Source organism: Rhinolophus ferrumequinum, chromosome 6 (assembly GCF_004115265.2).
Source record: "Rhinolophus ferrumequinum isolate MPI-CBG mRhiFer1 chromosome 6, mRhiFer1_v1.p, whole genome shotgun sequence".
Taxonomy (NCBI): Eukaryota; Metazoa; Chordata; class Mammalia; order Chiroptera; family Rhinolophidae; genus Rhinolophus; species Rhinolophus ferrumequinum.
In genome coordinates, this window is record NC_046289.1 from 33,614,724 (window position 1) to 33,642,510 (window position 27,787).

General features: G+C 42.6%; 1 protein-coding gene across 1 annotated transcript in view; it reads right to left on the reverse strand.

The window, feature by feature from the left end:
• The window catches only part of PRKCH (protein kinase C eta), a 214,035-nt gene that overhangs the window by 35,435 nt on the left and 150,813 nt on the right, over nucleotides 1-27,787 (reverse strand). Inside the window, exon 10 of the mRNA XM_033107515.1 lies at nucleotides 25,416-25,567. Within this exon, the coding sequence (XP_032963406.1) occupies nucleotides 25,550-25,567 (18 nt within the window). The 3' untranslated portion in view covers nucleotides 25,416-25,549. The remainder of the gene's footprint in view (nucleotides 1-25,415; nucleotides 25,568-27,787) is intronic.

A 27,787-nucleotide genomic window follows, 5' to 3' on the forward strand; every position in this document is an offset into this window, starting at 1 on the left:
CCACATGTGACCCACTCTTTTAAGCAAGATAAATTGAAAGAGGATGAAAGAAGGCACTAAATCCTGTTGCTATCTACCACACCATTCTGGTTGGAGAAATTTATGTCCATTCAGGACAACTGAAATTCTCCAGAAATAAAACCCAAAATTCCCAAGAAGTGACTCACAATACACTCAAATAAAACAGCTGGGACAGCCATTCCTTGTTTTCTACCCTTGTCCTGCCTAATTATTTAGGACATACACCCAGTGGTGGATATCTCACACATTCAGTGATAATGATAAAATCCAGATCCTCCGAGGCCACTTTTGGATGATCCTATTTCAAATTTTTCTCTGTTATAAACAATACTGTGATAAATGAAAGTATCTTTTCGATATGTCCAAACCTATTCATATTTTTTGTCATGTGTTTTCCCAAATGAGTAGTCAACTCCAGGTACATGCTTACATTTGAGAATTTCAATCAATGCCACTGCCCTCTTGTTCGCCTTCCTTTGTCACAGGAATCTACCAAAGGTCCTGGGTATTCAAAGAAAGGGATAGGCAGAGAGTATGATTTCCAAAATCCTGGCTCCGTCTGCTGTTACTTTATGATTCTTATTTTCCCAACTAAAATGTGATCTGCATGAGGAGAGGTGCTTCCCTGTTATCGTTTTTATATCTCTATATTTTTGAGTTCCCTTTGGTGCCTAACACAGCGCTTTGCACATAGTAGACCCCTAATAAATGGCTGTTAACTGGAACAGCAAGCTCCCTCTTTGCCACCTGGTGTCAGTTTTCTTCTGAGACCCCAGTGAGGCTGGATTAGGAAAGACATGGGGTACAATTAGGAAGCTAGGGGGATTCTGGTTTGTGTGGGACCCTGGCACCCCTCTGGGACCTCTGGGGTCAATGTGAAGCTGCCATTGCCTGCTGGGGTTCTGTGTTGGGGATGACCTAGCCTCAGGACAGCATAGCAGGTAACTATGGCTCTGAACACACTCCCAAGTCCGCCCCACTCCAGACATTAATCCTTCAAGACCAGTCTAAAACCAAACCAATTCCAAGAGATAACAGGAAGGCAAATTCATGTTTGGCTTAGCAGTGAGAGCAACCTTTGTTCCTATAAGAGAAGAATATTAAAAATGCCGTCAACTGCCTAAACAGGATTTACATGAATTTAACTGGCTACTCTAGGACACAGTGAGCCTTGGAGTGGCTTCTGTCATTAAGACAGTGACCGTGAGCAGAGAGCACGGGGGCGGGGAGGGGGGCAGGCATGCCGGCTGAGGGCAGTTGGGCAGTGGGGTGGAGGGGTGTCAGAGGGTAAGGGTGCAGGCTGGAATCTCAGTGCACCTGGAACCTTCTGATGGATACACGCCCTTCCCTCTCTTCAGAGGCAGCACAGGGGGTTGGGTGGACAAGCTGGAATCTTGGTTTTATCTGGTGCATCACATGGTCAGTGAAGGGGCAATAATACTTGTCCTGACCCCCAAAACAGAGCTTCCATACTCGGCTCTGACACCTTGCTGGGCCTCAGTTTCCTCATCTGTAAAATGATGAGGATGCTATCCCCTCTCCACTGCTCACATCCAGTTAATCACTAAGACCTGACAAGTACTCCTCCTGCTTACATTTAGCATCGACACCTTCTGTCCACCACACTCCCATGGCCTCTGGTAAGCCCCTCAAAGTCCCACCTGGATCACTGAATTTCCTAACTCATCGCTCCAACTTTGTCTCCTCCATTCTCCATGCTGGACCAGTTGTTTTTCTGAAATTCGATTCTTGAATGTTTGAACCTTTCAGAGGCTCCCGTCTGGTTTTAGCACCCACAATACTCTATTCTGGTGTCTCTGCCTGGCCCGCCAGCCTTATTTCCTTCTCCACAGCTCTCTGCCTGCTTCAGATCCCCAGGTGGGCACCACGCTCTCTCGTGGACCCCTCTGCCCTCACGTGTGTCCTCCTGTGCCTAGGTCAGTGCTTCTCAAAGTGTGGGCCTTGGACTGTGCCTACCTGCAAACTGCCACTGGCTTGCAATGAAGTAAGTAGAACAAAATTGAGAGAAGGTGTTTGAAACTTTTATAACTACTTGACAGCAATTTTATGTCTGTTGAAGCTAATAAAAATTGGGGCTTTTATTTTGCCTTTTTTAAAATTTCATTTTTCTAGTAACTTACTTTTATTATGTCTTATAAAAGTATTGGTCCTAAATGGATTGACAAATGAAAAAACCCTAGTGGTTTATGGCCACAGATAGCATCAGGAGCTCTGGCCAACACCTGTTTTCCTTCTTCTGTAGGCTGACAACTTCAGCCTCACCAAAGCCTCTCTGTCTCAGAAGCCTTCTGTATTCCTTCCTGGGACAAGCTGGGCGTCTCTCTTCCATGCACTGATGGTATTTGGTGCATACTTCTAAGTATAGCATTTGTTGTAGTGACCGTGATTGTTGGTTTCCCTGCAGATCTTCCCCATACTTATTTCAGCTCTCTAACCCAGAAAAGAGTACCTGGCACAGGACCAAGTGGGCAGTTCAGTGTTGACTGGATTGCACAAACCCCTCTCCATTTCTTACTGTAAAATCTCGTTGTGTACCCCTCATCTGTACACTGCGTGATTGTAAAATCCTTCTGGCCTGTGTATCTCCCTCCAAGGCCTTCTTAGTGTTCTGTACACAATGGGTGCTGAGGAAATGAGGAAGAAATGATAAGAAGTGCTTTCTGCATCTGGTGGTGAATTCATTATGCCATCCATCCAGTTGCATTGTTTCTTCTCTAGCTCTCAATCTGGTCCTAGAGTTAATACATAAGAAAGCTGGGCTTGTATGTTCAACAACTGGTGACTAATGTGTGTGCCCGGTGATTAAATATCGTTACAACAGTGTGGTATTATAACGAGACAAGACAAATCACCCCTGTATATCTTGCAGAAAATTGAAAGGTCAGTCCAGGAAGCAAAGAAATAATGAGATTCCTGAAGCTCTTGATCAAGTTGAAAAGCTCATTTGATTTTTTAAGAAAGGCATGTCATGGAAAACTCCAAAGCCAGAAGGGATGGGCTATTACATAAGAAACAACTTAAAAGCTCAGAAAATCCTTGAAGCCCAACCTAAAGAACATGATTCCCATCATATGGAACGCATTTCTTTTTGAAAGTTGATAAATCAAAAATTTCCCTGGGAACTGGTCAGTTGCCTGTGTTTTCCAGAGAAAGCCATTTGGAAACACATTTCCTGAACTTCAACCCCTTGGGTTCTCCTCCTAGATTTTCCCTCTTAAGCCGTGGAAAAATTCTCTCTCCTCTCTGCTTCAGAGTCCTTTCTTTAAAAAGGGGTGACACGATCACCTGCCCATGTACAGGACACAGTGAATGAAATCATCCCAGGAGCTTTCCAAGGGCTTCGGAGGCACAGAGTCCACTTAACGGTTAGGAAAATAACAAGCTCCAGAGACAGGACAAGTGATGTTTTCCCCCGTTGGAAATGGGACTCTATTCCTCATTCAAATCAAGAAACAGAGAGTCAGGGGGTAAAAAAAAACAATTACCAAAATTTAAGATCTGACAAAAAAGTGGATTATTTTGAAAACAGAACATTTTCACTGACTAACCTAGGCAATGTACAAGCAGTTGAGTTCCACCCACTCAGATAAACCCCAGCTTCCCTCTGGGTTTTATGGCTGTTCCAAACAAGGTTTTATCTGCCTATAAAGCCTGGCTCCCATTAACAAAGACGTGGACTTGGAATTTTTGATCCGGGTTATGTGATACATTCCTGGCCAGGAAGGTGGTGCTCTCTCTCCTCCTGTATCTTTCCACTGATTCAGATGAGGTCACAAGTGCCAGGAGGCAGCGGTGACAAGTCTGTGTGGGCAGAGAATCATGGGCCAAGGCAGGCCACATGTGTTCTCTTCTGCAAGAAACATTTACTCCATCCTGTTGGCACATGTGGGGGAGGCTGCGAGCTTTGTAGTTTGTGCCACAAAGGAGCCAAGACAGCCTCCAAGCCATCGCTGTGGGGGTGGCTTTTCATTCTCGTGCAGCTCAGGAGGCAAGAAGGACCTGCCCTGCCAGGTCCTCAGAGGTCAGGACTCAGGGCCGTCTGAGGGGTTCTGCCTGTTCTGGATTGGGAGTTGCCCCAGCAACTCCTGACCCCTGGCTGGCCAGAGCCAAATGTGACAGGGGTGAGTGGCCTGAGCGAGTGCCCTTTCCTAAGGACAGAGAACATGGCCTGCCCTCCTCGGAGCCCACAGGGCAGGCACTGGGGCGGCCATTCTGGAGGAAGCAGCTCTCTGCCCTGGACAATACTCACCTGCCCAGTTTTGACTCAGGGACAGAGCCACAGGTTTGATAATTCTACGCCCTGACCAAATAAAGACAGTTAACTATACCATCTGTTGAGATCAAGAAAAACCCACTGGATATGTAAAAAGGGAGAACTGACGGATATTATTAGCAGTAGCTCTGAGTCATTCAACGTTTCAAAGTTGAGATGAGAGTTCACGGACTGGTGACTGTGTTTTCATGTAAATTCCAGGACAATTAAGCACAATCCCATTTAAGTCTCTAACCATTGCTAAGTGTCTCTTTTGTGGGCTCTTGCACCCCCACCTTCCCTCAAAGTGTAGGCGCTCCCTAAGGTTCTGTGCTTGGCCCTTGCCTAGGTTCATTTCCAGCACTACTGCTAGACCATATGGCGCCTTTGTGCAAATTAGAAAAAGGTGCCCCTTTCTCAAGACATGCTATCACTGACTCCTAGAAAATTCCTGGTCATTATATAAATCTTCAGTGACTACGCAGGAGTGCTACTCTCCTGAGCTATTCACTGCCTTCTGCCCACTCCTGCAGTTGCTCGGCTTGGTTCTCTACCCGTGCAGTTAAATTCCATGGATTCAAATATTACCCTGGACAGATGGCTCCCAAATCAAAATCTCTACCCTGACACCCCTCTCCAGAGATCCAGACCCGCATGAGAAGTTAGAAATTAGTGCTTTGGGGGTATAGCCACTAGAGGTGTTTTAGCCCTTCAAACACAAAAGGATGAAAACTAGACTACCCAACTGCTGTCTTCCCTCAGTTAAAAGCTTTAGCATCCTCCTTGGGAAACCTTGGAATCATCTAAATGCCTACTCCTTGGTCCCCTTACCAACTCGTCACAGAATCCTCTCTACTGTGTCATTCTCATTCCTCTTCTTTCTCTTCCCACTGTCACTGGCTTCCTTCAGGCTGTGCCTTTTTCTTGCTTGATTTATTCTAAGGCCTCCTACCTGAACTCCAGCCTTCCTGGCTTGCTGCTCTGTACTCCATTTAACACACTACATTATTTCTTGTTAAGTCTCTTCCTCAAAAATGTCTGATGGCTTCTATTGATAGGCAAATAAAGCCAAACTTCCTAGCCAGGTATTCAAAACCTTCCATGTTGTCACCTCAGCCTACCTTGACTGCCACCTACCCCTGCTTCAGTCCTCCTGTCCCTGGATTCCTCACAACTCCTCAGCATGGTGCACTTTCCCGCCGCCACGCTTCTGTCCCTATTGTTCCATCTACGGGGCTTGTGTTTCCCTAGTTCCCTGTGCTAGAAACCTATGACTCCAATGCCATCTCTTCTCCAAAGCCCCCTCTGACTATCGCCTTCAGAATTCAGAGCTTCCTTTTCTGTGCTCTTATCACCCTGTTCACATTTTATGTTGACCATTTATGGGACCGTGTCTGAAATTGTCAATTTATTTATATAATTGGAGCCCCCAACAGACTAAATCCTCGAGGGCAATGATCCTGTTTTATTTATCTTTTGGTCTTCAGAGCCAAACCCAAGTACAAAGCAGCTGCTGGTGACAAGTTGAATGAGTAACTGAATGGCAAAGACGTCTCCTTCATGGTCAAAGAAAGGCCATGGACGACTTAACGGTGGTCTGCTCTGAGCCTGTGTGCTTCACAGCACCAGCCACACAGGGCAAATGAGTGCACTGCAGTATGTCAGGCAGGCTGAAGGGCACTTTCCAAACCAGAAAGTCCATTAAAACAAACACACATTTATGCCATAACTCACAGCCGCATCAAATGCAATTCCTAGAAACCGCAAGCTCTGGCAGGGTGTGCTGCGGCTCTGCATCTTGAATGCAGGTTGGCAGGATTTGGGGCCTCTTTCTGGAGTCCCCTTCTGCCTCTGCTCAGCTCTCCAGACCCTGGACTAGCCCAGCCGCACCACCCATGCTAATAACGCATTACAGGAATCCGAACATTACCCAGAATAATGCTCACCTTGGGGAGGTGAGGACGGGGACAGGAATGAAGTGACGACCGAGATGCTTACCAATCGAGTTCATAGCACTGTCTTGAGAAAATAACAAAAAACTTGACTAGAAGCTCTGACTGAACAGTGTCCCCAGCTCCACTCTTCAAGATCCATTTACAGAGATGAGAAAGCCAGGAAAGAAAGACCATTTACAAGACAGGGCTCCATTTGCAAGATAAACTCAACCATCTGACCTGCATTTTTCATCTTTACTAGGATATTCAAACCCATATTTATCTGAGACTAGAGTCCCCAGTTCCTCGGAAAGAAATGACCAGAAGCACAAATCTACCAAGATGGAAACTGGGAGGGGTAGACTGATTTTGCTTTTCTGACACAGTGGAAAATGTGGATGCCTGTGTATACCTCTGCTCTCTCTACATCTTCCTCTTGCAGAAGCCTGACTAGCACATGAAAAAGGGAAGAGCTCTCAAATCCAGCTGATTACACATTTTCCTGACTAGCTAGGCTTCTGTTTCCCGTTCATTGTCACTAAGATGGCCTTAATAATATCATTAACCCAGCCACCCTCTGTCACCATGCCCAGAGAGGAAAATGTCCTCCATTGCTAGTTAAAGAAGAGCAAAAGTCCGACCTCTGTACTGCCTTGATTCTCACATCTGTGCCTGCTCTTGCCTTCTAATGCTTCAGAAACAGGCAAGTTCCTGAAAACTAATGACCCAAAATACTTGCCAGCTGCTAGCACTCTCACTTTCATCAAGTCAGATCTCATCAACATTTTGAGATATGTGGTTTCTTGGAAACAAAGAAATACGGTAGTTATTAGTAAGCATTCCTTTTGTCAATTGCTGTGTTAAAGGCTGGGGACTAAAGAAAACAGGGAAATTTAGGGCTTATGCATATAGATTCACCTTCAAAGAAAACAGAGTCTAGGTAATTCCATCTGAAGACACCAATGCCTTACAAGCCATTCCGTGGATGGTCACTGCCTGCAGCAACTCTCCTGTTCTATTAGGACCAAACTATTTCATTAAACATGTATTCAGGAAGAGTCACTGTGTGGCCAAACGGAAGAAGAGGCAATCAGGTTCCCCATTTTAGGGTTTCTTTTTTTTTTTCTTTTCTTTCCCAGTCTGAGACCAGGGAGCTGCTGAGCAGATGGCTGATAGCCTTTCCCATCCTTCCTGGAAATCTCAGGTAAGGATAGCATCTGGATAACAAAGGAAGATGAGATTTCCAGAGGGAGTCCACCCAAGAATCCAGGGAGTTCAAACGTGGCTTAGGAGGGTCAGCATTGCATGCTCAAAGGAGCCTGGCATGGACGGTGACACCACTGACCTCCCAAGTGGGGCAGGGACACTGCCACAGGCCCACTGATTTGAGGCCTGAGGCTGCCATGTGGTCAAATTCCTCCTGCTGACTCACAGGAGTTCCACAGCAGTGTGTAGAAGTTCCGTGATGAAAGCTGCTATTCCTGACATTTCTCCAAGCACTCAGATTTTCCAGTGGAATTCCTTGAGTAGTCTTTCTGTCATCCCAACTGCAGAGAGATAGCTCAGTATTTCCAAAGTGAGGTGGAAAGCTCATTGTGGTTATAAAATTCTAACATCATCCTCATTTTCTCTGAGAGACCCACAAGGGGACTTACTGAAATGGAAGACTAAACCAGGCCTGGTGCACACTGGCCTGGAGCGAAAGGACACCGGGAGTCCTTGGAGGCAGTGAATTAGTGACCAGGGCCAAATGGAGTTACAGACATTTCATGCTGGTCTGGCCTCGGGCTCCGGTCTTTCTTCTCTGAATTGAACTCTGGCTTTAGAGACATATGAGTTCTATTTGGTTAGAACTGTGTGATTGGCATGTCCCCCTTGGTCCCCATTCTGAGGTGTTTAAGTTTGAGATCCCAGGTAAAATACTTTAGAAAGGAGGTCTCTCTCTGTCTCTCTTTTAGTTCTATGGAGTAAAAATAAAAACATCACTTATTTCCTTCTATGCAATTTTCACATCACTTATTTCCTTCTATGGAGTAAAAATAAAAACATCACTTATTTCCTTCTATGCAATTTTACTTTTACTTCTTAATATGTTTACACTAGAATACACGCTTCCTATAGGCAGGACCTTTGCCTGTCTTGGTCACTGTGTTATCCTAAGGTACAAAGTGGGTCTCAGTGAATATTTGTTGCATGAATAAATGAATGACTAAATGGACACATGGTTAAATAGATGAATGTGTACTCAAAGTTATGAATAGAGGCAAATTTATATTTCATGTAAATACATTCAAGTACCATGGAACTCAAGGGAAAGGCAGTTTTCCCCAATGTATCTTTGAAACTGAACTAGTGACACATGCTGAAGAAAAATATTTTAAAATGGCTGGTAACTAAATTTCCAGTTCATGGACTAGGGGAAAATAGTCCACGGAAGGAAAATGCTGGGAGAATTCCCTCCTACAGGAGGGGACCTCTCTCAGTTTGTAAAAATATGCTTCTTCTTTTGGTTCTGCCATCTCACAGAAAAAAAAAAGAGTTGTAGAAAGCAGACGTCTCTTCAGAGGGTGACTCTGCAGTGCATGGTCCAAAAGGGGACGCTGCGAGTGATAGGCAGTGTTATTAAGGGAAATCCCGGGGGCCGATGGGGACTTCTCTGGGAACAGTAAGACACGGGGCTGACCTACTTCTTCACCACAGAAGGTAATCAAAGCCCTCTTAAAGTTAAAGCACTTTCTTGAAATTCTTCTTTTGTTGAAAGTGCTCGTGCTTTATTGAATCCTTCTCATCTTGAACTCTTGGATGAGTTTTTATCTTGGGAATTAATTCTCAGACAGTACCGTATCTTGAGCTTCGCTGGTAAGTTGTCAGTTCTAGAGTGAACTCCTTAAACACAAAGCAGGACACGGGCCACACTTCCTGGATTATATATCCTGGGCATCCTCTGCAGGACAAGCCCTCAAAGCTACCTCTTTCATTGGATGAAAACAGAATTCAAAAATATACAGTAGCTGCAGCAAATTCCACAAAGCACAGCAGCTCCTTAGGTGGACTTCAGAGGGAAAGTGTTTTCTAACATTTCCACTTCCTTTGGTAGTGCCATAGCACAAAGATTAAACTCAGCCTGCTTGGCCTTAAAAGCTTGTTTTTCCCATTCTTGCTGCCAAAGCTGAAATGCCAAGAAATGCTGGGAACTGTGATTACACACACTTCATATTTTGCATTCTAAAACCCCAAGGAATAAGCTCCAGAGAACAGAGTCCTATTTCTTAAATGGCAGCTGAACAGATACCGCACTCAGGCTCTGCTGATCACGGCTTCGTATTTGCATGGGGAGAAACAAAGACCTCACAGATTCTTCCAGTCTGTGTGTACCTTCCTGGCATCTGTGGCAGACGTTGGCTAACTTTGCTCATTCATTTCTTTTTCAATTTTTAACATTCTGAGTTACTCAACCAGATTCTTATGGGGAAAAAAAATCACCACCACACATATAAGTCAGTCATAAGGAAACTCAGTTACTGCCTCTGACAGGTTTGAACCTGTCTGTTCTCAGACGAGAAAACAAAACATCAGTGTTCTTGAGGCCAAAATTGTACCTCCTTCCTTAGTGTGCCAGTAAAGCAGTCAACCTGACAGTATTCAGATTACAGGTTTGCTTTGTCCAAATTTTCCTTCTCAGCTGTACATTGAGCTGTCAATTAATTTCACTGCCACAGTATATTTTTCTCAATTCCTTCCTCCAGTGTAGGTGTTAAAACAAACAAACAAAAACAAAAACAAAAAGCAGGTCTTCTTTCCTCCCTCCCTCCCTTCCTTCGAGCATTCACACAAGAGCCAGAAGTACCTCAGGAAGGGCTCATGATGAGAAGACCTGTTCTTCTAAACGGTGAATTCTATGACTCACTGTCATCTGCCTTCCCCTATTGCTCATAGTTCCATTTCTCTGTCAAAAGAGTATTTAAAATCCTCACTAGATGAACTTGGGAGGGGCAAGCTTTTCATCACTTGGATTAAACTAAGATTTAAAACTCTCTTGCATAACTGGCGAGATTTGGACACTTGCACACGTTCCTTGTGTTCTCAGAGAACAGGAGCTCACTTATGATTTCCCCCTTGACAAGGTTTGCTCCAGTGTCTTGCAGAGAAAGGGGTCTGAGAAGTTCCTGGGAACGAGCAAGGCACCTCTGCATGAAAGCAGGCCCCGTCCAACCAGGCTGGATGAGTACGCTGCTGCTCCTTACTCCAGTGATAAATAAAACTGATGCAACTGCTCTACGTGCGGTGCTGGAAATAAATTTCTCTTTGTAGCTATGTAACTGCAAGAAACTCTAATAAGGCTGTTACATGGTCTGAACAAACCGGCACAGTTTCTCCAACAGGGGCCGAATTCTTCACAGGTTTGAATCCTCACTCACAGACTCTTCTCAGAAAAGAAAAGAAGGCTCAACTGCTACTTTTTATAGGAGTTCAGAGCTGTTCTTTCTAAAGGCTTAGGAAAAACCTCTGTTCTTCGAGGGTATCTGATAACACCACTTGTTTTTCAGTAGGAAACATATTCACACACAAAGCTTGTGTATGCCTAAACCATATCTGGAAGGACATACAAGAAATGAGTAACTGGTTGCCTTGAGAAAGGGGAATTGGGAGGTAGGATTTAGCTTTTGCTGTAATCCTTTTAGAATACCTAAATATTCCCTTTTTAATCATATATATGGATAACTCATTTAATTAAATCACACTGACATTGCTCTTTAGTCAATAAACAACATCATGTTTATACCCATCTTCATATCACTTATCTCTCCCAATGTATTCCCACAGATAAGTATTGGCTCAGTTGCTAGAAATGAAGAGAAAAAACCAAGAAATATTGTTATGCCTTGGGTCAGAAATTGAGGGATATCAAATGAAAAGAGTAAGAAAAACAGAACTCAGGACACCATGCCCTAATATAATCATGACAAATGAGAGAAAAAGTGTGAGTCTCTTGGCTTTTCATTCTGCACCACCCTCTATAACATCTCATATGTCTCAGAATTTCCTCTTACACCTTACTTACTTCTCTTTTTCCTCTGTCCACTCCCCACTCCTTTTGCATATTTTTAAAAATTTGTTCTTAAAAATCACACAAGTAACATATTCTTTCCACAGTCAGTGATACAAAAAGATACATAATGAAAAATTAATAACTGCTCACCCTATCCTACGCTATTTTGTTTCTGTTCTTCCATAACTTTCTCCTTGCACGTATCTATAGATAGATGACTTTTGCTACTTTTTTCTTTTTACAAAAAAAAAAATGAGACTAAAATGAGCATACATACCACTCTTTAACTTTTTTTTCCTTCACTTATTTATCTGTCAGGGACAAACCACCCAGGCTAATAAATGTAGACATAACTCATTCTTCCTTTCAATAGTTGCATAATATTCCACAGGGATATACCATAGTTTATTCAACTATTGCCTTATTAAATCTGTCCATCTCTGAAATGGCTTCACTGTTCAAGTTTCTTCCCTGGATTACTTTCCTTCTTCATAACTGATCATGTATGTGGAGCATTAAGTGATGCCAGACACTGGGATAAACAAGCCGCATGGATTCAATTCTCACAATAACCCCACAGACAGGCAGTATGGCTGTCCCCATGTTGTACGTTAGGGAACTGAGACTTAGAGAAAGTAAAGAGTTTATCCCAGAGCTAGTACATTGTAGAGGTATGTTTTAAATCGAAGTTTCATTCCAAAGCCTCTCTTAACTATAAGTCAAAACTGTCTCATTTTTGCACTGCAGCCATTCAATCAACCTAGATTCTGTGGTCCAAGGTTAGCCTGGTATTTACAACTTTGAGATGGATCACTGGACAAGGAGTTCCACAGGTACCTCTAACCTGAGGTGGTCAAGTCTTTGTCTCCCACACCGCCACACCTGTGTTCATCCTGTGTCTCATCTTTGTCAATTCACCCTGGAGTAAGGCACTGACTGACTTGAGTGAAAAGCACCCACCTTTTCAAAGTGGACGGTGAACAGAGGTTCCCTAGTTCTGGGGTCCATGACTACCTACCTCTGTGTTTCCATGTGCATGCAGAGGCTGAAGCTATACTTCAGAGGCTGAAGGTAGGCAAGGATTGAATTCCTCTGAGATCTACACAAAAGGAAACTTTCAACACCCTATTATGAGATCACACCAAAAACGAACTTCTCACCATGCTTGCTACCCCTATATTCAGCATCAACGAAATTCAATTAAAGACTTGGGCTACTAACATCACAATTCATGTTAGCTTAGTTATTTGTTAAGACACTTCTAATTTTACAAGAGAAGAAGAGTGTAACAAGTCAACTAGATATCAATCCAAGAATCTAAAATGAAAAATTCCACGGATGGCTTATGATTGCTCAGAAATGAGTGACTGCAAAAAGACACCCAGAATGAACAATAACACGCTAATAGTATTTCTTTCTTTGACAGGTAAACTAGATTGCCTTCAAATATCTGAAAGGCTTTCTTGTAGAAGATTTGTGTTTTTCAGTCTATTCCTTAAGGGTGGTCCAAAACCACTGAACAGAAGATGCTAGGAGACACTGTTTCAGTCAATACAAAAGTGAGATTTCCAACAGTCATAGATGCCCAAAGTGGAGGTAACAAGTTCCTTTTTGCTTGGTGGTGTTTAAGTACAGAGAAAATGACCACTCAGCAGGTTGCTAGGTAGTCATGCTTTGTAAGAGTAGGGCATATAACTTTAAACGCCCTTCCAAACCCAAGACTCTAGAATTTTATCAGTGGGACACAGGCCAGGTAAGTTGTCATCCAATGATTAAGGATGGTATAGAACAATGATTTTGTACACCAAAGAGCAGGTTTGGATGGGTATTCTGTAGGTTGGAGGAGCAGTGCCAAGGGAGGGAGGAGAAATGAAAGGCCATGCAAGCTTCCCAGGTGTGCACCACGCACACACCTCTGGAACCAAATCCCTCAATGATGTTATTCATCAGGGTATGGGGCAGTTTGCCTGTCAGGTTCCGCTCACTCTTCTTTGCCACCAAACCAAGAAATTCATCAATGTCTGAGCATTTTTGCCAAATGGAAACAGGGTGCTTGCACCAAGTTACATTTCTTCTTAGGAAGTTCACTGATAAATAAAATTTGACATTTGCGAGACAAGGGAAAACATTCCACCTTCAGGCGCACATTGCAGACTATCAAAAGGCAAACTACAATACCACATTCCACTCAGCTCTTTCTCCCCCCAGGCTCAAGTACAGGGGTCTAGGAGAAGGATTTGGTCTCAGCGCACCTGAAAAACCTAGCTCTAAGACCAACAAACACGGCTCAGTGAGCTAAAAGGATGAAAGGCTTTCTTGTACTCCTCAGCTATTCCTCGCATCAGTCCACTGTGTGTTCAACTCCAGCAGGTGCTATTCTCCCTAGGGCTGAAATCATTTGCACTATCAAGCCAAGTAGTTGCAAAGCACCTTGCTTAATGCAACAGAACACATTAAAAAACTGAACACATGCATAAATGAATGACTGTAATGGACTGAATGTTTGCACATACCCCCATCCCTCCGCCACTGTGATGGCATTTGGAGATGGGGCCTTCGGGAAGTAATTCGGGTTAGATAATGTCATGAGGGTGGGACCCCCATGATGGGGATTAGTGCCCTTTACAAGAAGAGACATTAGAGAGCTTGTTTCTTGCCTCTCACCAGACAGCCATGTGAGGATACAGCAAGAAGGCAGCTGTCTGCAAGCCCGGAAATGAGCCCTCACCAGAAACCAAATTGGCTGGCACCTTGATCTTGAACTCCTCAGCTTCCATAACTGTACGAAACAAACTCCTGTCGTTTAAGTCACCCAGTCTATAGTATTCGTTAGGCAGCCTAAGCACACCAAGGCACTGACTTTGGGACTTCTACAGAACTGGTATTCACAGTCAAAGAGGGATCACAGCCTAAATGTCGAGGATTAACAGAACTTAACTGGTATGGCAGTAGGTTACCTGTTTTTGACATTATTATGTTGGAAAACTCAACATGAGGTATTGGGGTATATTCAATATCACACAGATCTCTTTTGAAAATAAAAATTTTAATTATTAAAAAGGCAATATTTGTCCAATAGAGAACATTTGAAAAGCCTTAAAAGCATTAAAAAGAAAATGAAAATCATCTACATTCCTTCAGACACTCAGATAACCACTGTTGACATGGCACTGTTTACACTCCTGGAACTATTTTCCCTACAGAGCGTGAACCTGACCGAGAGAATGGGGTCTTGTTTTGGGTGGTTCCTTCTGACCATGACCACCACTGCTCTCATGCAGTCCCCTTAAAGGGCCCTATCCTACTATACTCACAAGGATGTTACTGAGATGTGATTTTACTTTCAGGATCTTAATGTGGATGTTCACGTCCTATAATAATCATATAGAACCAGCACTGGTTGCCTAAGGGTTGTGGTCAGGAATTAACTAAAAGGAACACCAGGATATTTGTGGGATGATGGAAATGTTCTATACATCATTTGGAGTGCTGATCACATACTTGTCGACACTTGTCAAAATGCATTCGATTGTACATTTAAGATCTATGCGGGAAGGTGAACTGGAAAGATAACACTAATACCCATAATTAGAATACGTACTCTGATGCATTTTTCCAAAGATTGTTCAAAAAGTGAACATTACTGAGCATGTACAGTACACTAGGCCCTGGGTGAAAGCCTTCATGTACACCCCTATTTAATCCTAATAACTACCCTGAGGTATGCGTTTCTAGGACCTCCATTTCATCAGTGAAGAAACTTAGGTTTAGAGGGGCTAAGTAACCTGACTCAAAATTCCACAGCTGAGAAATGACAAAGATTGGAACCCAAGTCCCTCCAACCTTGAGGGGAAAAAAACCAACAACGTTGTAACACATGCACACATTTTGACTCAGCAATACCCCCAGCAATCTGTTCTCGGGAGAATTAAAGACTAATCCAAATAGATGTGTACAAGGATATAAACATGTCATAATTAATAATAGTAAATAAACTTAAATGTACTATAAAGTAAACAGGTCGATAAGATAGACCACTCTGTATCAATTAATATTAGCTTGAAGGGAGAATGTAAATGACTTTTGTGATAGGAGAAAATGGTCATAACATATTAAGTAAAAAAAAAAAAAAAAAAATTCAGGTTGAAAAATATAGGAGTGTCTTTAGTTGCGCTGTCGTGGCTGCCTCGATGTCCTGAATCATTTTGACTTTGGGGAAGAGCCAGAAGTCATATGGTGCCAGATCTGGTGAATAAGGTGGATGAGGACACACCATAATGTTTTTATTTGACAGAAATTGCTGTACCAGAAGCGATGTGTGACACAGAGCATTGTCCTGATGGAGCATAAGATATCACAAAAGAGAACTTTCAGCACTGCTTCAGAAAGTGGCAAGAACAATGGGATAATTGTGTTTGAAGCAAGGGGGAATATTTTGAGGGGGATTAATGGCAATATGTCTTTTACTGTAATAAATTTTTTTATTTATTTAAACATTCACTGTATTTTTCCATCACACCCCGGTATATAGTATGACCTCAATTTTTTTAAAAAATAAATACATCAACAAATTTTAAGGAAATACATCTGAAGAAAAATTTTCTTTCAGTGGCAGGATTATAGGTTATTTCTTTTTTACTTTTTACATTTTAAATTTTCAACACTTACTGTAGTGTTACTTTTATAATTAGAGAAAAATAATTTAATTTTAAAAATAAACAGAGGGAAAAAACCATTGCTCTCACTAATGAAAATATACCTAATGAAGTCTACATATACACATTCTTATGAGTAGAATATATTTGTACAGCCTCGTTTGAAGGCTGTACTCAGCCCCTTAATGACTTTGGGTGTTAATGTTACTCAGTAACTTACACGTCACTGTAAAAAAGTGAAATCACAGTCAGATGTGCAAAACACACATGGTAGGTTTAAGGAATTTACAAAGCAATGTCCAGTTTAGAAAATGATCTCAAAGACGTTATTACCTTTGCTTTCAGGAGAAAGGCATGAAAATTTGAACAGAGTATCTTTGAAGTCCTCTGCCTACAGCAGACAGATCTCATGCAACTCTGAGAAGGATTAGTATCACCTTAAGCAAAAAAAGTACACAACTTAAATTTGCCGCAAGTGCTATGGATCTATGTCATCAAGTGTAGCAATGAATGTGGCTGAAGAAGCATGGCAAAGACCACCACTGTTTCTCAAACCCAAGTGCTGGATGACTCCTTTTAAAAGAACATTTGAAGAAAACTTGACAATGAGTAATTTCCTATGAAATACCTCTCAGTGGAGAGTGACAATCACAAGGAAGTCATTGTGTCTTTATAGCGGATGAAAGAATGATACATTTTTTTCAGTAGATCAGAAAATTCTCAAAAAGGATTTTCAAGTATAAAAAAAGAATTCAAATGTTTTGAATTCTCAGGAAATCACGGGTTTGGACCAATAGAATGCTGGGGATAGACAGTGGGTTGGACATGGTCCCTGCCCCACGAGACAGCCCAGATGCGGAGACGCACAGGCCAGTAAATGCACTAAGGGAAGGGTATGATTACAGGATGCCACGGCAGCAGACAGGATGCGTACCTACCCTAGATAGAGGCTGGGGTGTTGGGGAGTCTAGGAAAAGTTTCCCAGAAGAGGTGATGACTAAGCTGAGATGGCACAGACTAGCAGGAGTTAGCTTGGCAAAGGGGGAGAAGGTTCCCCGCAAAGGAAAATGCACATGTAAAGGCCTGTAGGTTGAAGGAACTCAGCAACCTTCATGGATTCAAAACTGAGATGGGTTTGTAGAGTTCTGCCACACACTGCGTGACTTTGAACTAAATCACTTTACTTCCCAGAGCCTCAAGCTTTCTTTCTTATCTGTAAAATGAGGATAACACCACTTACATTGGAGAGATGTCATAAGAAGTTAAAATAGGTTAAAAAGTCCTTAGAGAGGCATTCATCCTTATGATTTACATGCTCAAGACATGTGGCGAATATTCCATACCGCAGAATCAAGGGGAGAGCTTCGGTCAGCTCCCTCCACTCTGCCGCAGTGCATCGTGCTCCAGCCCCGTTCTCTTTGCCACTCCCTGGCCTTGCAGAGCACACTCCCCCACAAGGGCTTCATCCTTGCCATTCCTTCTGCCCAGAATTCTCTTCCCCCAGATAGTCACATACAGCCTGCTTCCTCACGTCCATAGGTCTCTGCTCATCTGCTCAAATGTCTCTTAGTAGAGAAGCCCTTCTTAATCCTCTGTGTGAAATATTAAAATCATTCTCCCTGAATTTTACTCTCCCCTTACACAGCTTTTTCTCCATAGAAGTTAGAGCCCCAATACCTCATATAGTTACTTTCTGTGTGTCTGACTACCTGCACTAGAATTTATGCTCCCGGAGGGCAGGGGCTTTGTCTGCTTTATTTCCTGTGTACACCTAGAGCTTAGAACAGTGCCTGGCACACAGTAGGTACTCAACACATTTTTGTTAAAGGAACGAATAAATAAATACACTAAGTTGAAGGGCAGTGCCTTTCTTTATTCTTTTCCTCTCCGACAGCCTGACAGAAAGCTTTGTGTTGCCTTGAGTGGACATTTCATAAACATTTGTTCAGGTGTACAATTGAATCACTTTTTACAAATGGCAGTGTTCATCGGGTACCTAAAGATCAACTGACTGTGTTTCTATTGCTTAGCAAATAAATCCAATATTGTGTTTAATTATAATGAAGCAATACATTGCTCACTCAATTTGGTGGGCAGAAAAGCAAAACTGGTGGTCTGATTTCATTAGCCAGTGAAATCTATTACCACATTTATCAATTAGTTCCAAATAACCACAGCCTTTGTTGAAGCAAAAGGTCAAACACTGATGAGATACGCCAGGATCAGTACTCTGATTTAACAGATGAGGTATAGAAAAACAATCAATGTGTCTCAGGGCTGAAATTTCTGCCATTAATCTAGGTCCATTGAGAAAATACATTACTGGGACTAAGCCACCAAGATATTCGTCCCACTAACGGTCTGAAAAGGTTCTTAAATTCCCTCTCAAATGAACAATCAAAAATTTGTTTTAATACTGGGAAAGGTAAACTCAAAATGAGTTCAACTGCTTCCCCCAAATGCTAAAGACACAGTTGAAACTTAAACAAAATGCCGCGTCTACAAGTCTTACAATCTATCTCATATGCTTCAGGGCTTCTTAAGAAAACTATCTTAAAGATTTATGATTAAGTTTATGGTAAGTATATTAATTACACACAATTTCAAGGTATTGCTAAGATGCCAAAAAAATGATGTGATTTGAAAGAGAAGCACAAGATTTAGTTTATTATAAACAGATTGGTCTTCAGAGGGTTGGTTTTACAAGCTAGAACTCCAATTTCTGTGAAAATTCCCTATTCCTGAGGAAGAGTCTTGAGGATAATTTCAGCTCAAGCCGATGCTATAGAGAAAACACAAATCAACTGATAGCATGTATGCAAAGAATAACCTCTTATATTGACCTGGAATGTTTCAAAAGGCTTTTGCATTTTCACTTCCATCTGACTTGAGTTTCATCAACAGAGAGCCGTGTAATGATGTCCCTAATTGTACAGATGGACAAATGGGCTCAGTGCATCCAGCAACCTGCCCACATCCCAGGACAGCATGAAGCAGAGCTGGGTCTGGCTACCCAGGTCTTCTGAAAACCAGGCCCCGCATTCTTTCAGTTGAAAGAATATATCAAACTTATTTTAAAGTGAGCTGCCTCTCAAACTTATTTTAAAGTGAGTGATCTCTTTCTATTCTTTTATAGCAGTATATTTTAAATGGAACTATACTTTGGGGACGCTTAAGCCTAAATGATGCACTATAACAAGTTTTTGTTTGTTTGTTTTGTTTTTTTTACCCCAGAGCCCAATTTAGGCAGATTTCTAATGGGGCCTGGTTCTCTAGGGTTCTGTCCTTGGCTCATTGCTCCATTTAATGCACTCTTGTTGAGCAATCTCACCCAGTCCCATGATCTGAACTAATATCTATGTCCTGATGATTTCCAAATTTTCAGAACCAGCCCATCCTGTCCACTGGGCTTCAGACTCACAGCATACTGCAATTTTAAAACCCATCTACCATTACTTATTTATGGGCCATCTCTCCCACCCCTCGGACAGAGCCTCAAGGGGCAATACCACATCTACTCATTTTGTATCTATCGCTCCTTACACAAGGGGCAGCTCAGTAAATATGTTCTGAGCTCAATTGCATTTCCCTCATTGAAATGGAGTGAATAGTATCAAATGCCTCCAGATGTCCTGATTGGCTCTTCATGTCAGCAGTAAGTTGAAGATTGAAACAAAATTTTCTAACGGTGATTTTTTTTTTTCTTCCGGAGATGGAAAACAAATTGCAAGTGAGCTATCCCAAGTAAACATCCATTCTGCCACGCAATTTACTGTCTGAATGTTTCCAACCTGAATTTCTTCATCGATGAAGGAGGACTTGGCACTAGGTACTCTTGAGGGGTGTGGGGGGAAGCATCTCATCTGACTCAAGATTTTGTAATTCCATTGCTAAAGATAAACACATAGAACTGGACACAAGGACATCACTGTGAATGCATGGCTCCCCTAGGGATTAGCAATATGACCAGCCTTACCTAACTTTTAAATAAATTATTTAAAGGAATGTCTAATAAAATCTTGAAGCTACCAGATGACAGTGAACACTCTAGGATAATGAAATGCCAATTGTGGGAAGACATGCCTCCTGGTGTCCAACTACTTTTCTTAAAAGCCCTTGACCTTGCATGCTTCCTCTGTACTGGGCACCTGTATTTGCTCTGCTTTATCTTGAATGCTCTTTCTTTCCTTCTTCACAAGTTACCTCAGCTCAAGAGTCATGACCACATCGAATTAGAAGTTCTCGTTTATTGCAATGTAGTCCTCTTCTTCATAGCACTAGTTATAACTGGAATTTTCTATTAGTATGATTATTGAATTGATGTCTTTCTTTCTCACGAGACCATACTCTCCACAAGGGAGCACTTTTGTTTTTTTCTCATCGTTGTATCCATATCCTTGGCAGAGAGTTGATGCTCAATAAACATTTGTAAAATGAGTCACTGTGTTCCAAAGCAGTGTGAGGGAGGAGAAAAGTAGCCAATGAATTTCATTTTGGGGAAATGTCGAGCTATTCTAATAAACTGGAAAGCCTCTGAGCTGTGTATTATACCCTTGAAAAAAGATCTTAGGAGTCAAGGTGAGGGTGAAGAACAGGCACTGAATGAGGCCACCATTTGGCACAACAAGCAAGACAAGTTAAAAAAGGAGACAGCAATACGACTAAGAAGTTCAGAGTTCCAATGACAATCCTGTGTAAGGGCTCATAGTCAAAATCGGATGTGAAAGTGACTAACGTACTGAGAACCCCATGGGTAGCACATCCTGAAGAAACAAGGACTATATGAAATAACAAATGACAATGCCACAGCTGTCTTTGCAGAAAGTAGATCAGAAAGAGCAGACCTTCTTCTCAGAGCAGAAAGAAATGATGTTCGCAGATGGAAAGTGAACATCCAGCTTCCAAATTTGACTTAACGTCTTTATCTAAAAAGAACACTCTTCTCACTAGAATGCGTAGAATAAATGGAATTAAATTCCAATACAGGTGAGGTAACAGTAAGAGTCCAAAACTCCACGCTCAAATGAGAGACATTTGGGGACTCTGAAAGTCTGCTGATAAGAAATAGGAGTAAGAAAGTTCCCAGGAGATGGGAATCAGATAGATGTTGTCACAGTTTTCAAGAAGAGAAGAGGAAGACATCAGAGAGCAATAATGCAAGCATGTGATATTTATCACTGACCCAACCCACAAACTGATTTGGAAACGGATGACTTGTGACTTCTTAGACATGAAAGCAATGCTCAGAGAGGCGGCCTCACTGAAGGCTCTCCGAGCAAAGCTATGCTCAGCTAACTTCAGATCACACAATTATCTGGAGTCAGCAAGGCACCTGATGGTCCCTTATGACATCCTTGAGCCACATGAGTCAGATGATATTAGAGATCGGTATATTCACACAGATCCAACAGTGGTGTTCAGAGCCTCGCTTACCTGATCTTAGCTCGGAGGGATATTGCTAATCTTCCCAAATTCTGAATTGTAAAAAAAAGTGAGATCAGGTAAAGACTATTCTTTCAATTTGAGGAGAACTTAGAGGTTATTTTCTTTAAAAGTCACTGTGCTACATAAGCATATGAGTACAGCACAGTATGTCAGGTCTGGCAGTCAGCATCTGTGGGGACCAGTTCCACATCTGGAAAATGGGATGGAAAATGACCACAGTAAGCACTTGGAGCTTTAGGACTAAACAGTGATTAGCATGTACCCAAGAACCCAGCATGCCAAGAACTACATACGGCACAAAGTGGTCCGATTCATGAGTTGAAAATTATGTGTTTAAATATATGTTTAAGTGTAACATGGTGAGGAAAAAATAAAATTTAAACTGCACTCTTCTATAAATTCTTCCTCAATCAACATATTTTAGATACATTCCACATGTTGTCAAAAACAGCAAATCCAATGTGTGCTGGCTGACTTCAGGGGTTTGGGGCTGAAATGTCAGTGATGGCTGACTTCCCGTTGAATACTTATCTTATGCAACATGATAGAAAATGGCGCCCGTCATCCTGGAGGGCAGGTAAATGGGAGGCAAGCCCATTTGTTTCCCTAACTTCTCTGTAGAGCTTGACTTTGGAAAAAAGTCAATGCCTTGGTAAATTATTCACCAGCACTATCGAGCTCCCCATCAGCCAACAAGCCCAGGACAAAGGAATGAAAGTCTTTTTTCCCTCAGCAAAGTGACTCATTGACTATTTACTTTCCAGCCTGCTCTTTTTGGTCTCTGGCCCATGGCAGGCTCCAGCCCTTCCAATCAAAGTCAAAGGGGAGACCCTTCTCTTGTTATATCTCCTGGGAAGTGGGCTTCTGTTCCTCCATGAAATGCAAGTGAATATATTGAGAATCAGGGTCAGAACACAGCCAGACAAGCACAGAAATGTAACTGGCCTCTCTCTGCTTTCATGAGGCACAGTCGGCTAATAGACAGGAGAAAGTCATGCCACAGGGAGCCTAAGGTACCACCTTCTAAAGTCCAATTGGACCAGTACTTGCAGATGGTACCATCTTTGTAGTTGGCTGGAAAATAAACACCTTTGCAGAAGAAAACTCCCAAACAAACAAACAACAACAACTCTATTTGGATAGGTCAGAGATATCTCCAGAAAGATCCCTTAAGCTCTGATAAAGGCCATCTTGGGACATGTATGATAAATGAGGCTGTCTGGCACTCCCAAGTTTCTCACTGTGCTTTGTGGATCAAATTCACACCCTCTGTGACCCAAATGTGCCCTTTACTGTGTCTGAATTCCAAGGACTTGGCTTTCAAAGGCTTATCCTTAAGACTCTGCGCTCAGGCCAGCATCCTGCATGGAATTAAATTATCCTGTGAAATAAATCCACAGGATAAAAATAGCATTTGAATGTATCCTAATTAAATGTGCTCCCTTCAAAGTCAGCCATACCAGTGAGAGCCTGCACATGGGATTCCAGTCAAAGAATCACTTAAAATAAATTCTCAGAATTGAGCTACAGATACCAAGATTTGAAATAAAACTTCTCGAGATTTGGGTGGACACTGATTCACCAGAAACTACATGAGATTAGTGTCCATCCTCCATATTTCAAGACAAATGAAACAAGTAGACACAGAGGCAGTCAGATCCTACAGAGGAAAGCAAGCTCACAACCATGTAGCAACATGATACGGTGCTTAAGTAAAGCCTCTGAGTATTCCAGAAAACAAGTTTAGACCTCACTGTTTGTCCCCACTACTGTGGTCTGAATGTTGTATCCCCTCAAATTTGTATGTTGAAATTCAGCCCAAAAGATGATGGTATGAGAGGTGCTTAGGTCATGAGGGTGGAGCTCTCGTGAAAAGCATTTGTGCCCTTACAAAAGAGGCTCCAGAAAAATCCCCAGCCCCTTCTGTCATGGTAGGACACAGCAAAAAGATGGCCATCACCAGACATTGAATCAAGGCTGACACCTTGATCTTGGACTTCCAGCCTCCAGAACTGTGAGAAATAAATTACTGTTTATAAGCCACCCAGTCTGGTGTATTTTGTTACAGCAGCCCAGATGGGTTAAGACACCCACTGCCTCATTTTCATGAATTAAAGTAGCTCTGTCAACAGAAGGGTTATAAGAAGCCCATGCTTTAGTGGCCTGCAGGTCTCTCCTGAGGAGACAGTGTAGCCCAGTGGTTAAAAACATAGTTTTGAGTTCTGGCTTCACTACCAGTTACTGTTCTGGTATTAAGTCTTCTAAGACACATACATCGAAATAAAATGAATAATATTACTGTTATATAATAATACGGTTAGGATTCAGGGAGAAACGCAGGTAAGGTGCCGGGCCTGTAACAACTGCTCAGTGTAGCTCCTGTTGTTGTTATTTTGATGTATAACGGAAGTCCCTGTCAAGTAGGGAAGTCATTACTCTTAAAAATTAAATGTGGGAAACGCTCTCTCTGGGGGTAAACTAAGCAGAGATGGGTAGATCAGCCATGAAAAGGAGAACAAAAATGAACTCAGGGCCAAGAGTCTGCCATCACCACCAGGAAGGACTCTAAACTTCCTCCACCATCAGAGTGTGTGTCAGCAATGATTGTCAATCATACTCTGGGCAGAATACTGAGACAGGAAAAACCACATGGTAGAGACCGAGGGAGCACATCACAGCCTGGGTAAGAAAGTTCACCGCACAGGCTGTCTAAAGCAACCTGGGGCAGCTCCATGACTTAAGAAGCATGGATTCCTGATTCCTTTGAGAAAGAGGATTCCCGCTGCTGGTCATCCAGCCTGGCTCCCAGCTCTGCACCCCCTTCTTTACCTCACAGCTGGGGCCGTGACAAAGGCTACATCTAGTTGAGGCTTCAGGGCTCTGCACTGAGAATTAACTAGAAGACATTTCCGTAGAGTGCCGGTTTTCCTCCTTCGCTTTCCTACTGCTTTCTGGCACCATGGGCGAGTCCTGCTGCCATCTTTCCTAGTTTCACTCTTCTCTTCCTAGTTTGACTCCTGGGGTATTTAAGAAGATTCACTGTTTTCAAAGGGCCTCTTACACTTTAATAATGATGTCTATTCTGTCATGAGCTCACAAAAGGAACAGCATTTAGCAAGGCTAATAAATAGCAAATTTCAATCAGGAAATTTTTTATGTCAATGTTCATGCTCCTGCTACTATAAAACAGAGAATTTTTCTCAAAGGACAGAAACAATTGCATATGTAGAAGAACTAAAGAGTATATGTGGCAACTATGTTATAATGTGATCTAAAGAGTGAGAGGACATTGGCAACAGGAAAATAGGAAAATTTAAGAATAACAATTGTTTAACACCCATTATTACATTTCCCATCTTACTCAATCTTCTGTATGACTTAAAGTTTCACCTGACACCCCTTAACCTCTGAGATCCAACAACGTCCACCAGATTTCAAGCCTATTCGACGTACGGTGTATTGTGATCAGAAGACTGTGTGTCATGCAGGGGAATCAAGTAATACTGGGGAGGGAGCTACAAATGAGAAATATCGTCAAGTGGGACACTGCTCATTGACCATTCACCTCTTAGCTCCTCGACTGGGGATCCGTGACCCCATCTGACTATGATTCTTATTACAGCAATTAGGGTAATAGTTATCCACACTCTTCAGTTTAGACATGGATTCTTCAAATGGAATGGATCACTTCCAAGGTTAAAACAGAAAAAAAAAAAAGAGAGAGCAACAATGGGTCAGCACGTGGCAGGGTCTGGCGACCTGTAAGAGGCCCTCAGCAAACCCCAGCTGAGCGAATTCATGAATAGTCTCTTCCCAGGCTCACAGGCCTATTTTACGAACACCACATGGGGGCAAGTTTTCGTTTGCAGGCAATGCTGATCACTCTGTTACTCATTTCTCCTAATGGACACTCAAACCTTTGTGAAGTGAATTCCTAAAAGATTTCAGTTGCTGATGATGAGAAATGGAAGGCTGGATGAAGCGGAGAGTAAACAGGGGCTGAAGTAGGAGAGGGGCTCCAAGCATCCAGGACTCACCTGTAGATGATGCCCTTCTCGTGCAGGAACATGAGCGCTGAAGATCTCCGCAGCATAGAAACGAGCTCTGGGTTCATCAAAACGACGAGACTTCTGAATGTGGAACATCAAGTCGCCCCCATTCACAAACTCCATCACAAAAACAGACGATCCTGGATACAAACACAAGAGAGGATCCAACGTGTGTAGCAATGAGCCTAGAGTCCAGCCAGTATTGTATTACCACGGGCGGTGGCATGGGGAGAAGAGGTTGTCAAATGGAGGCACTCAGAAATATTAGGACACGGGGCTGGGCACAGCTGGATGAGTCTGGTGGGATTAGATCCCCAAGAGGAAGTGGGGGGTAATACCCAGATCTCCTTTAAGTAGTTCCATACAACCTTGAATTGCTACATTAAATAAAAAGTAGAGAAGGCATCAGAAGCCTTTGGCTCTGCACCTTAAATGCCATGTAACCTTGAGCTTATATTTTTTTGGACAGTCAACATTAGTAGCTCATGCTATCCCTCCCTGCATCATAGGCTTTTATAAACTGAAAAGAGAACAACATAAATCAGAAGGCACATGCCTTTCACCTGGAACATGTGGGGTTAGTCATGCAAAGTAAGGGACATCTAACATCCTCATACCTGGGCAGATAAAAATCACAGAGAAAGGAAAATGCTTTGGACAAATCAATCAAACAGCAGTCTGATGACAGCCTCAGCGTAGTCTTAACGTTAGAAATCCCAGTCAGCCTATCAGAAGATTCCTTAGTCAGGAGTGGAAACATAAGGAACTCTCAACTCAGCAGGTGATGAAACGGGCTCTTAAAAAAGTTACCGATGTACTGTACTAAGTATTGTGCAAGTAGTGTGAACAAAGTGCTATAGAAATTAAGACTGCTTAATGAAAGAAATGTTTAAGTCTCAATTAAAAGGTTATGTCTCCAAGAGTGACGGTATAAAACTCTTGGTTTCAGGAACCTCTAAGACAATGGATTTCCTCACTCCCTCCAACAAACATTTATGAGTCCCAGGTTAGCCAGGTGTTAAATTAGGTGCTGGGAACCCAACAGAGTGTAAACAGGCATAAAACAGACAGAGCTTCTACCCATATAGAATCTGGTGTGGGAGACACACATTACGTTAAAAAAGTTACAGAAATAAGCACAATAAAATTCTGGTGAATCCTGTGAAGGAAAAGTGAAACAGGCAGTGAGCTCTGGCCATTTGCTTGGGGTTGGGGGAGGTCTCTCTGACCAGGTGACTGAGGCCGCAGGATAGGTGCAATCAGGACTAGTGATCAGCCTTCTTTGAAGTAGGAGGGAGGGTGGGGTGTCATTTTGTAAGGAAATTGGTATTTTGCCAATTCACAGAGGATGTGTGTACAAAGAACTCATCTTTGTTTGTGGTTTTAAGTGCCACCAGCTTTGCCCTGAGTGTCACCCCTCAGTCACAGCTGAGCAGTAAACAAAGATTTTGTGTGTACTTGCTCACCTCCCTATTCAACGCCAGTTTAATCAGGCCCTTCCTGATCATAAGACACTACAATTTATCACCTCCTATTCCTGATTTTAAGATCTTAATTGGAAAGGAAAAAAAAAAATCCCGTGTCTATAAAACTCTCTGCTAAGGAGAAGCAAGAATGAAGACTGAAGAGGGAGTGACAAGTTTTACACACAAAAAACCCAAACAACAACTCTCTAGGGTGGACAATGTACTTGTAAGCTAACAGAAAACTAAGTAATACTGAGATACAGCAAGCCATCTGACTGAACGAATGGCCTTCATTTGAGTGTGACTGACAAGCAGACAGACAGGGTTGGATGGGACCAGCTTGAATAAGCAATGGTGTTCCACATTTTCTATATGGGTAGGACTCAGGTGGAATGACCGGGTTAGCAGTGAGTTAGGGTGAAGGGTAAGTATGCGATGGAGACATGTATAAGGGCTGCATCCACACAGGAAGTTGTCATGCAGATGCTGCATTCATTTGGAGGGGTGGCCAATGGTAGCCTGAGGAAGACTCAGGTGATAAGGCCACCCCGAACTACCCCACGGCAAGTAGGTCAGTCTTACCAGCTTGTTCACCTTATTCATGGCTAGACTGACAGTCACGGTGAATTCCAGTAGCTCAAAATAGCTGACTATGGGGACTGAGTTGGTAGGTAAGTGGCAACTCTTTAGGCTGTTGGAAGTCAGTGTACTTGGCAAGAGTTGCTAAGCAACAGGCATCAAAAAGATGAGGGCATTCCAAGGGAAATTTCATCAATGTCTAGCTGCCCCCAAATCATTCTTCTACCTCAAGTATGAGAAGCCAGACTGTGGGCTAAACTCCAGATCTGGAGAGAGGAAATACTGCATTCTAATCCTGCTCATTGTCCTCTTTCT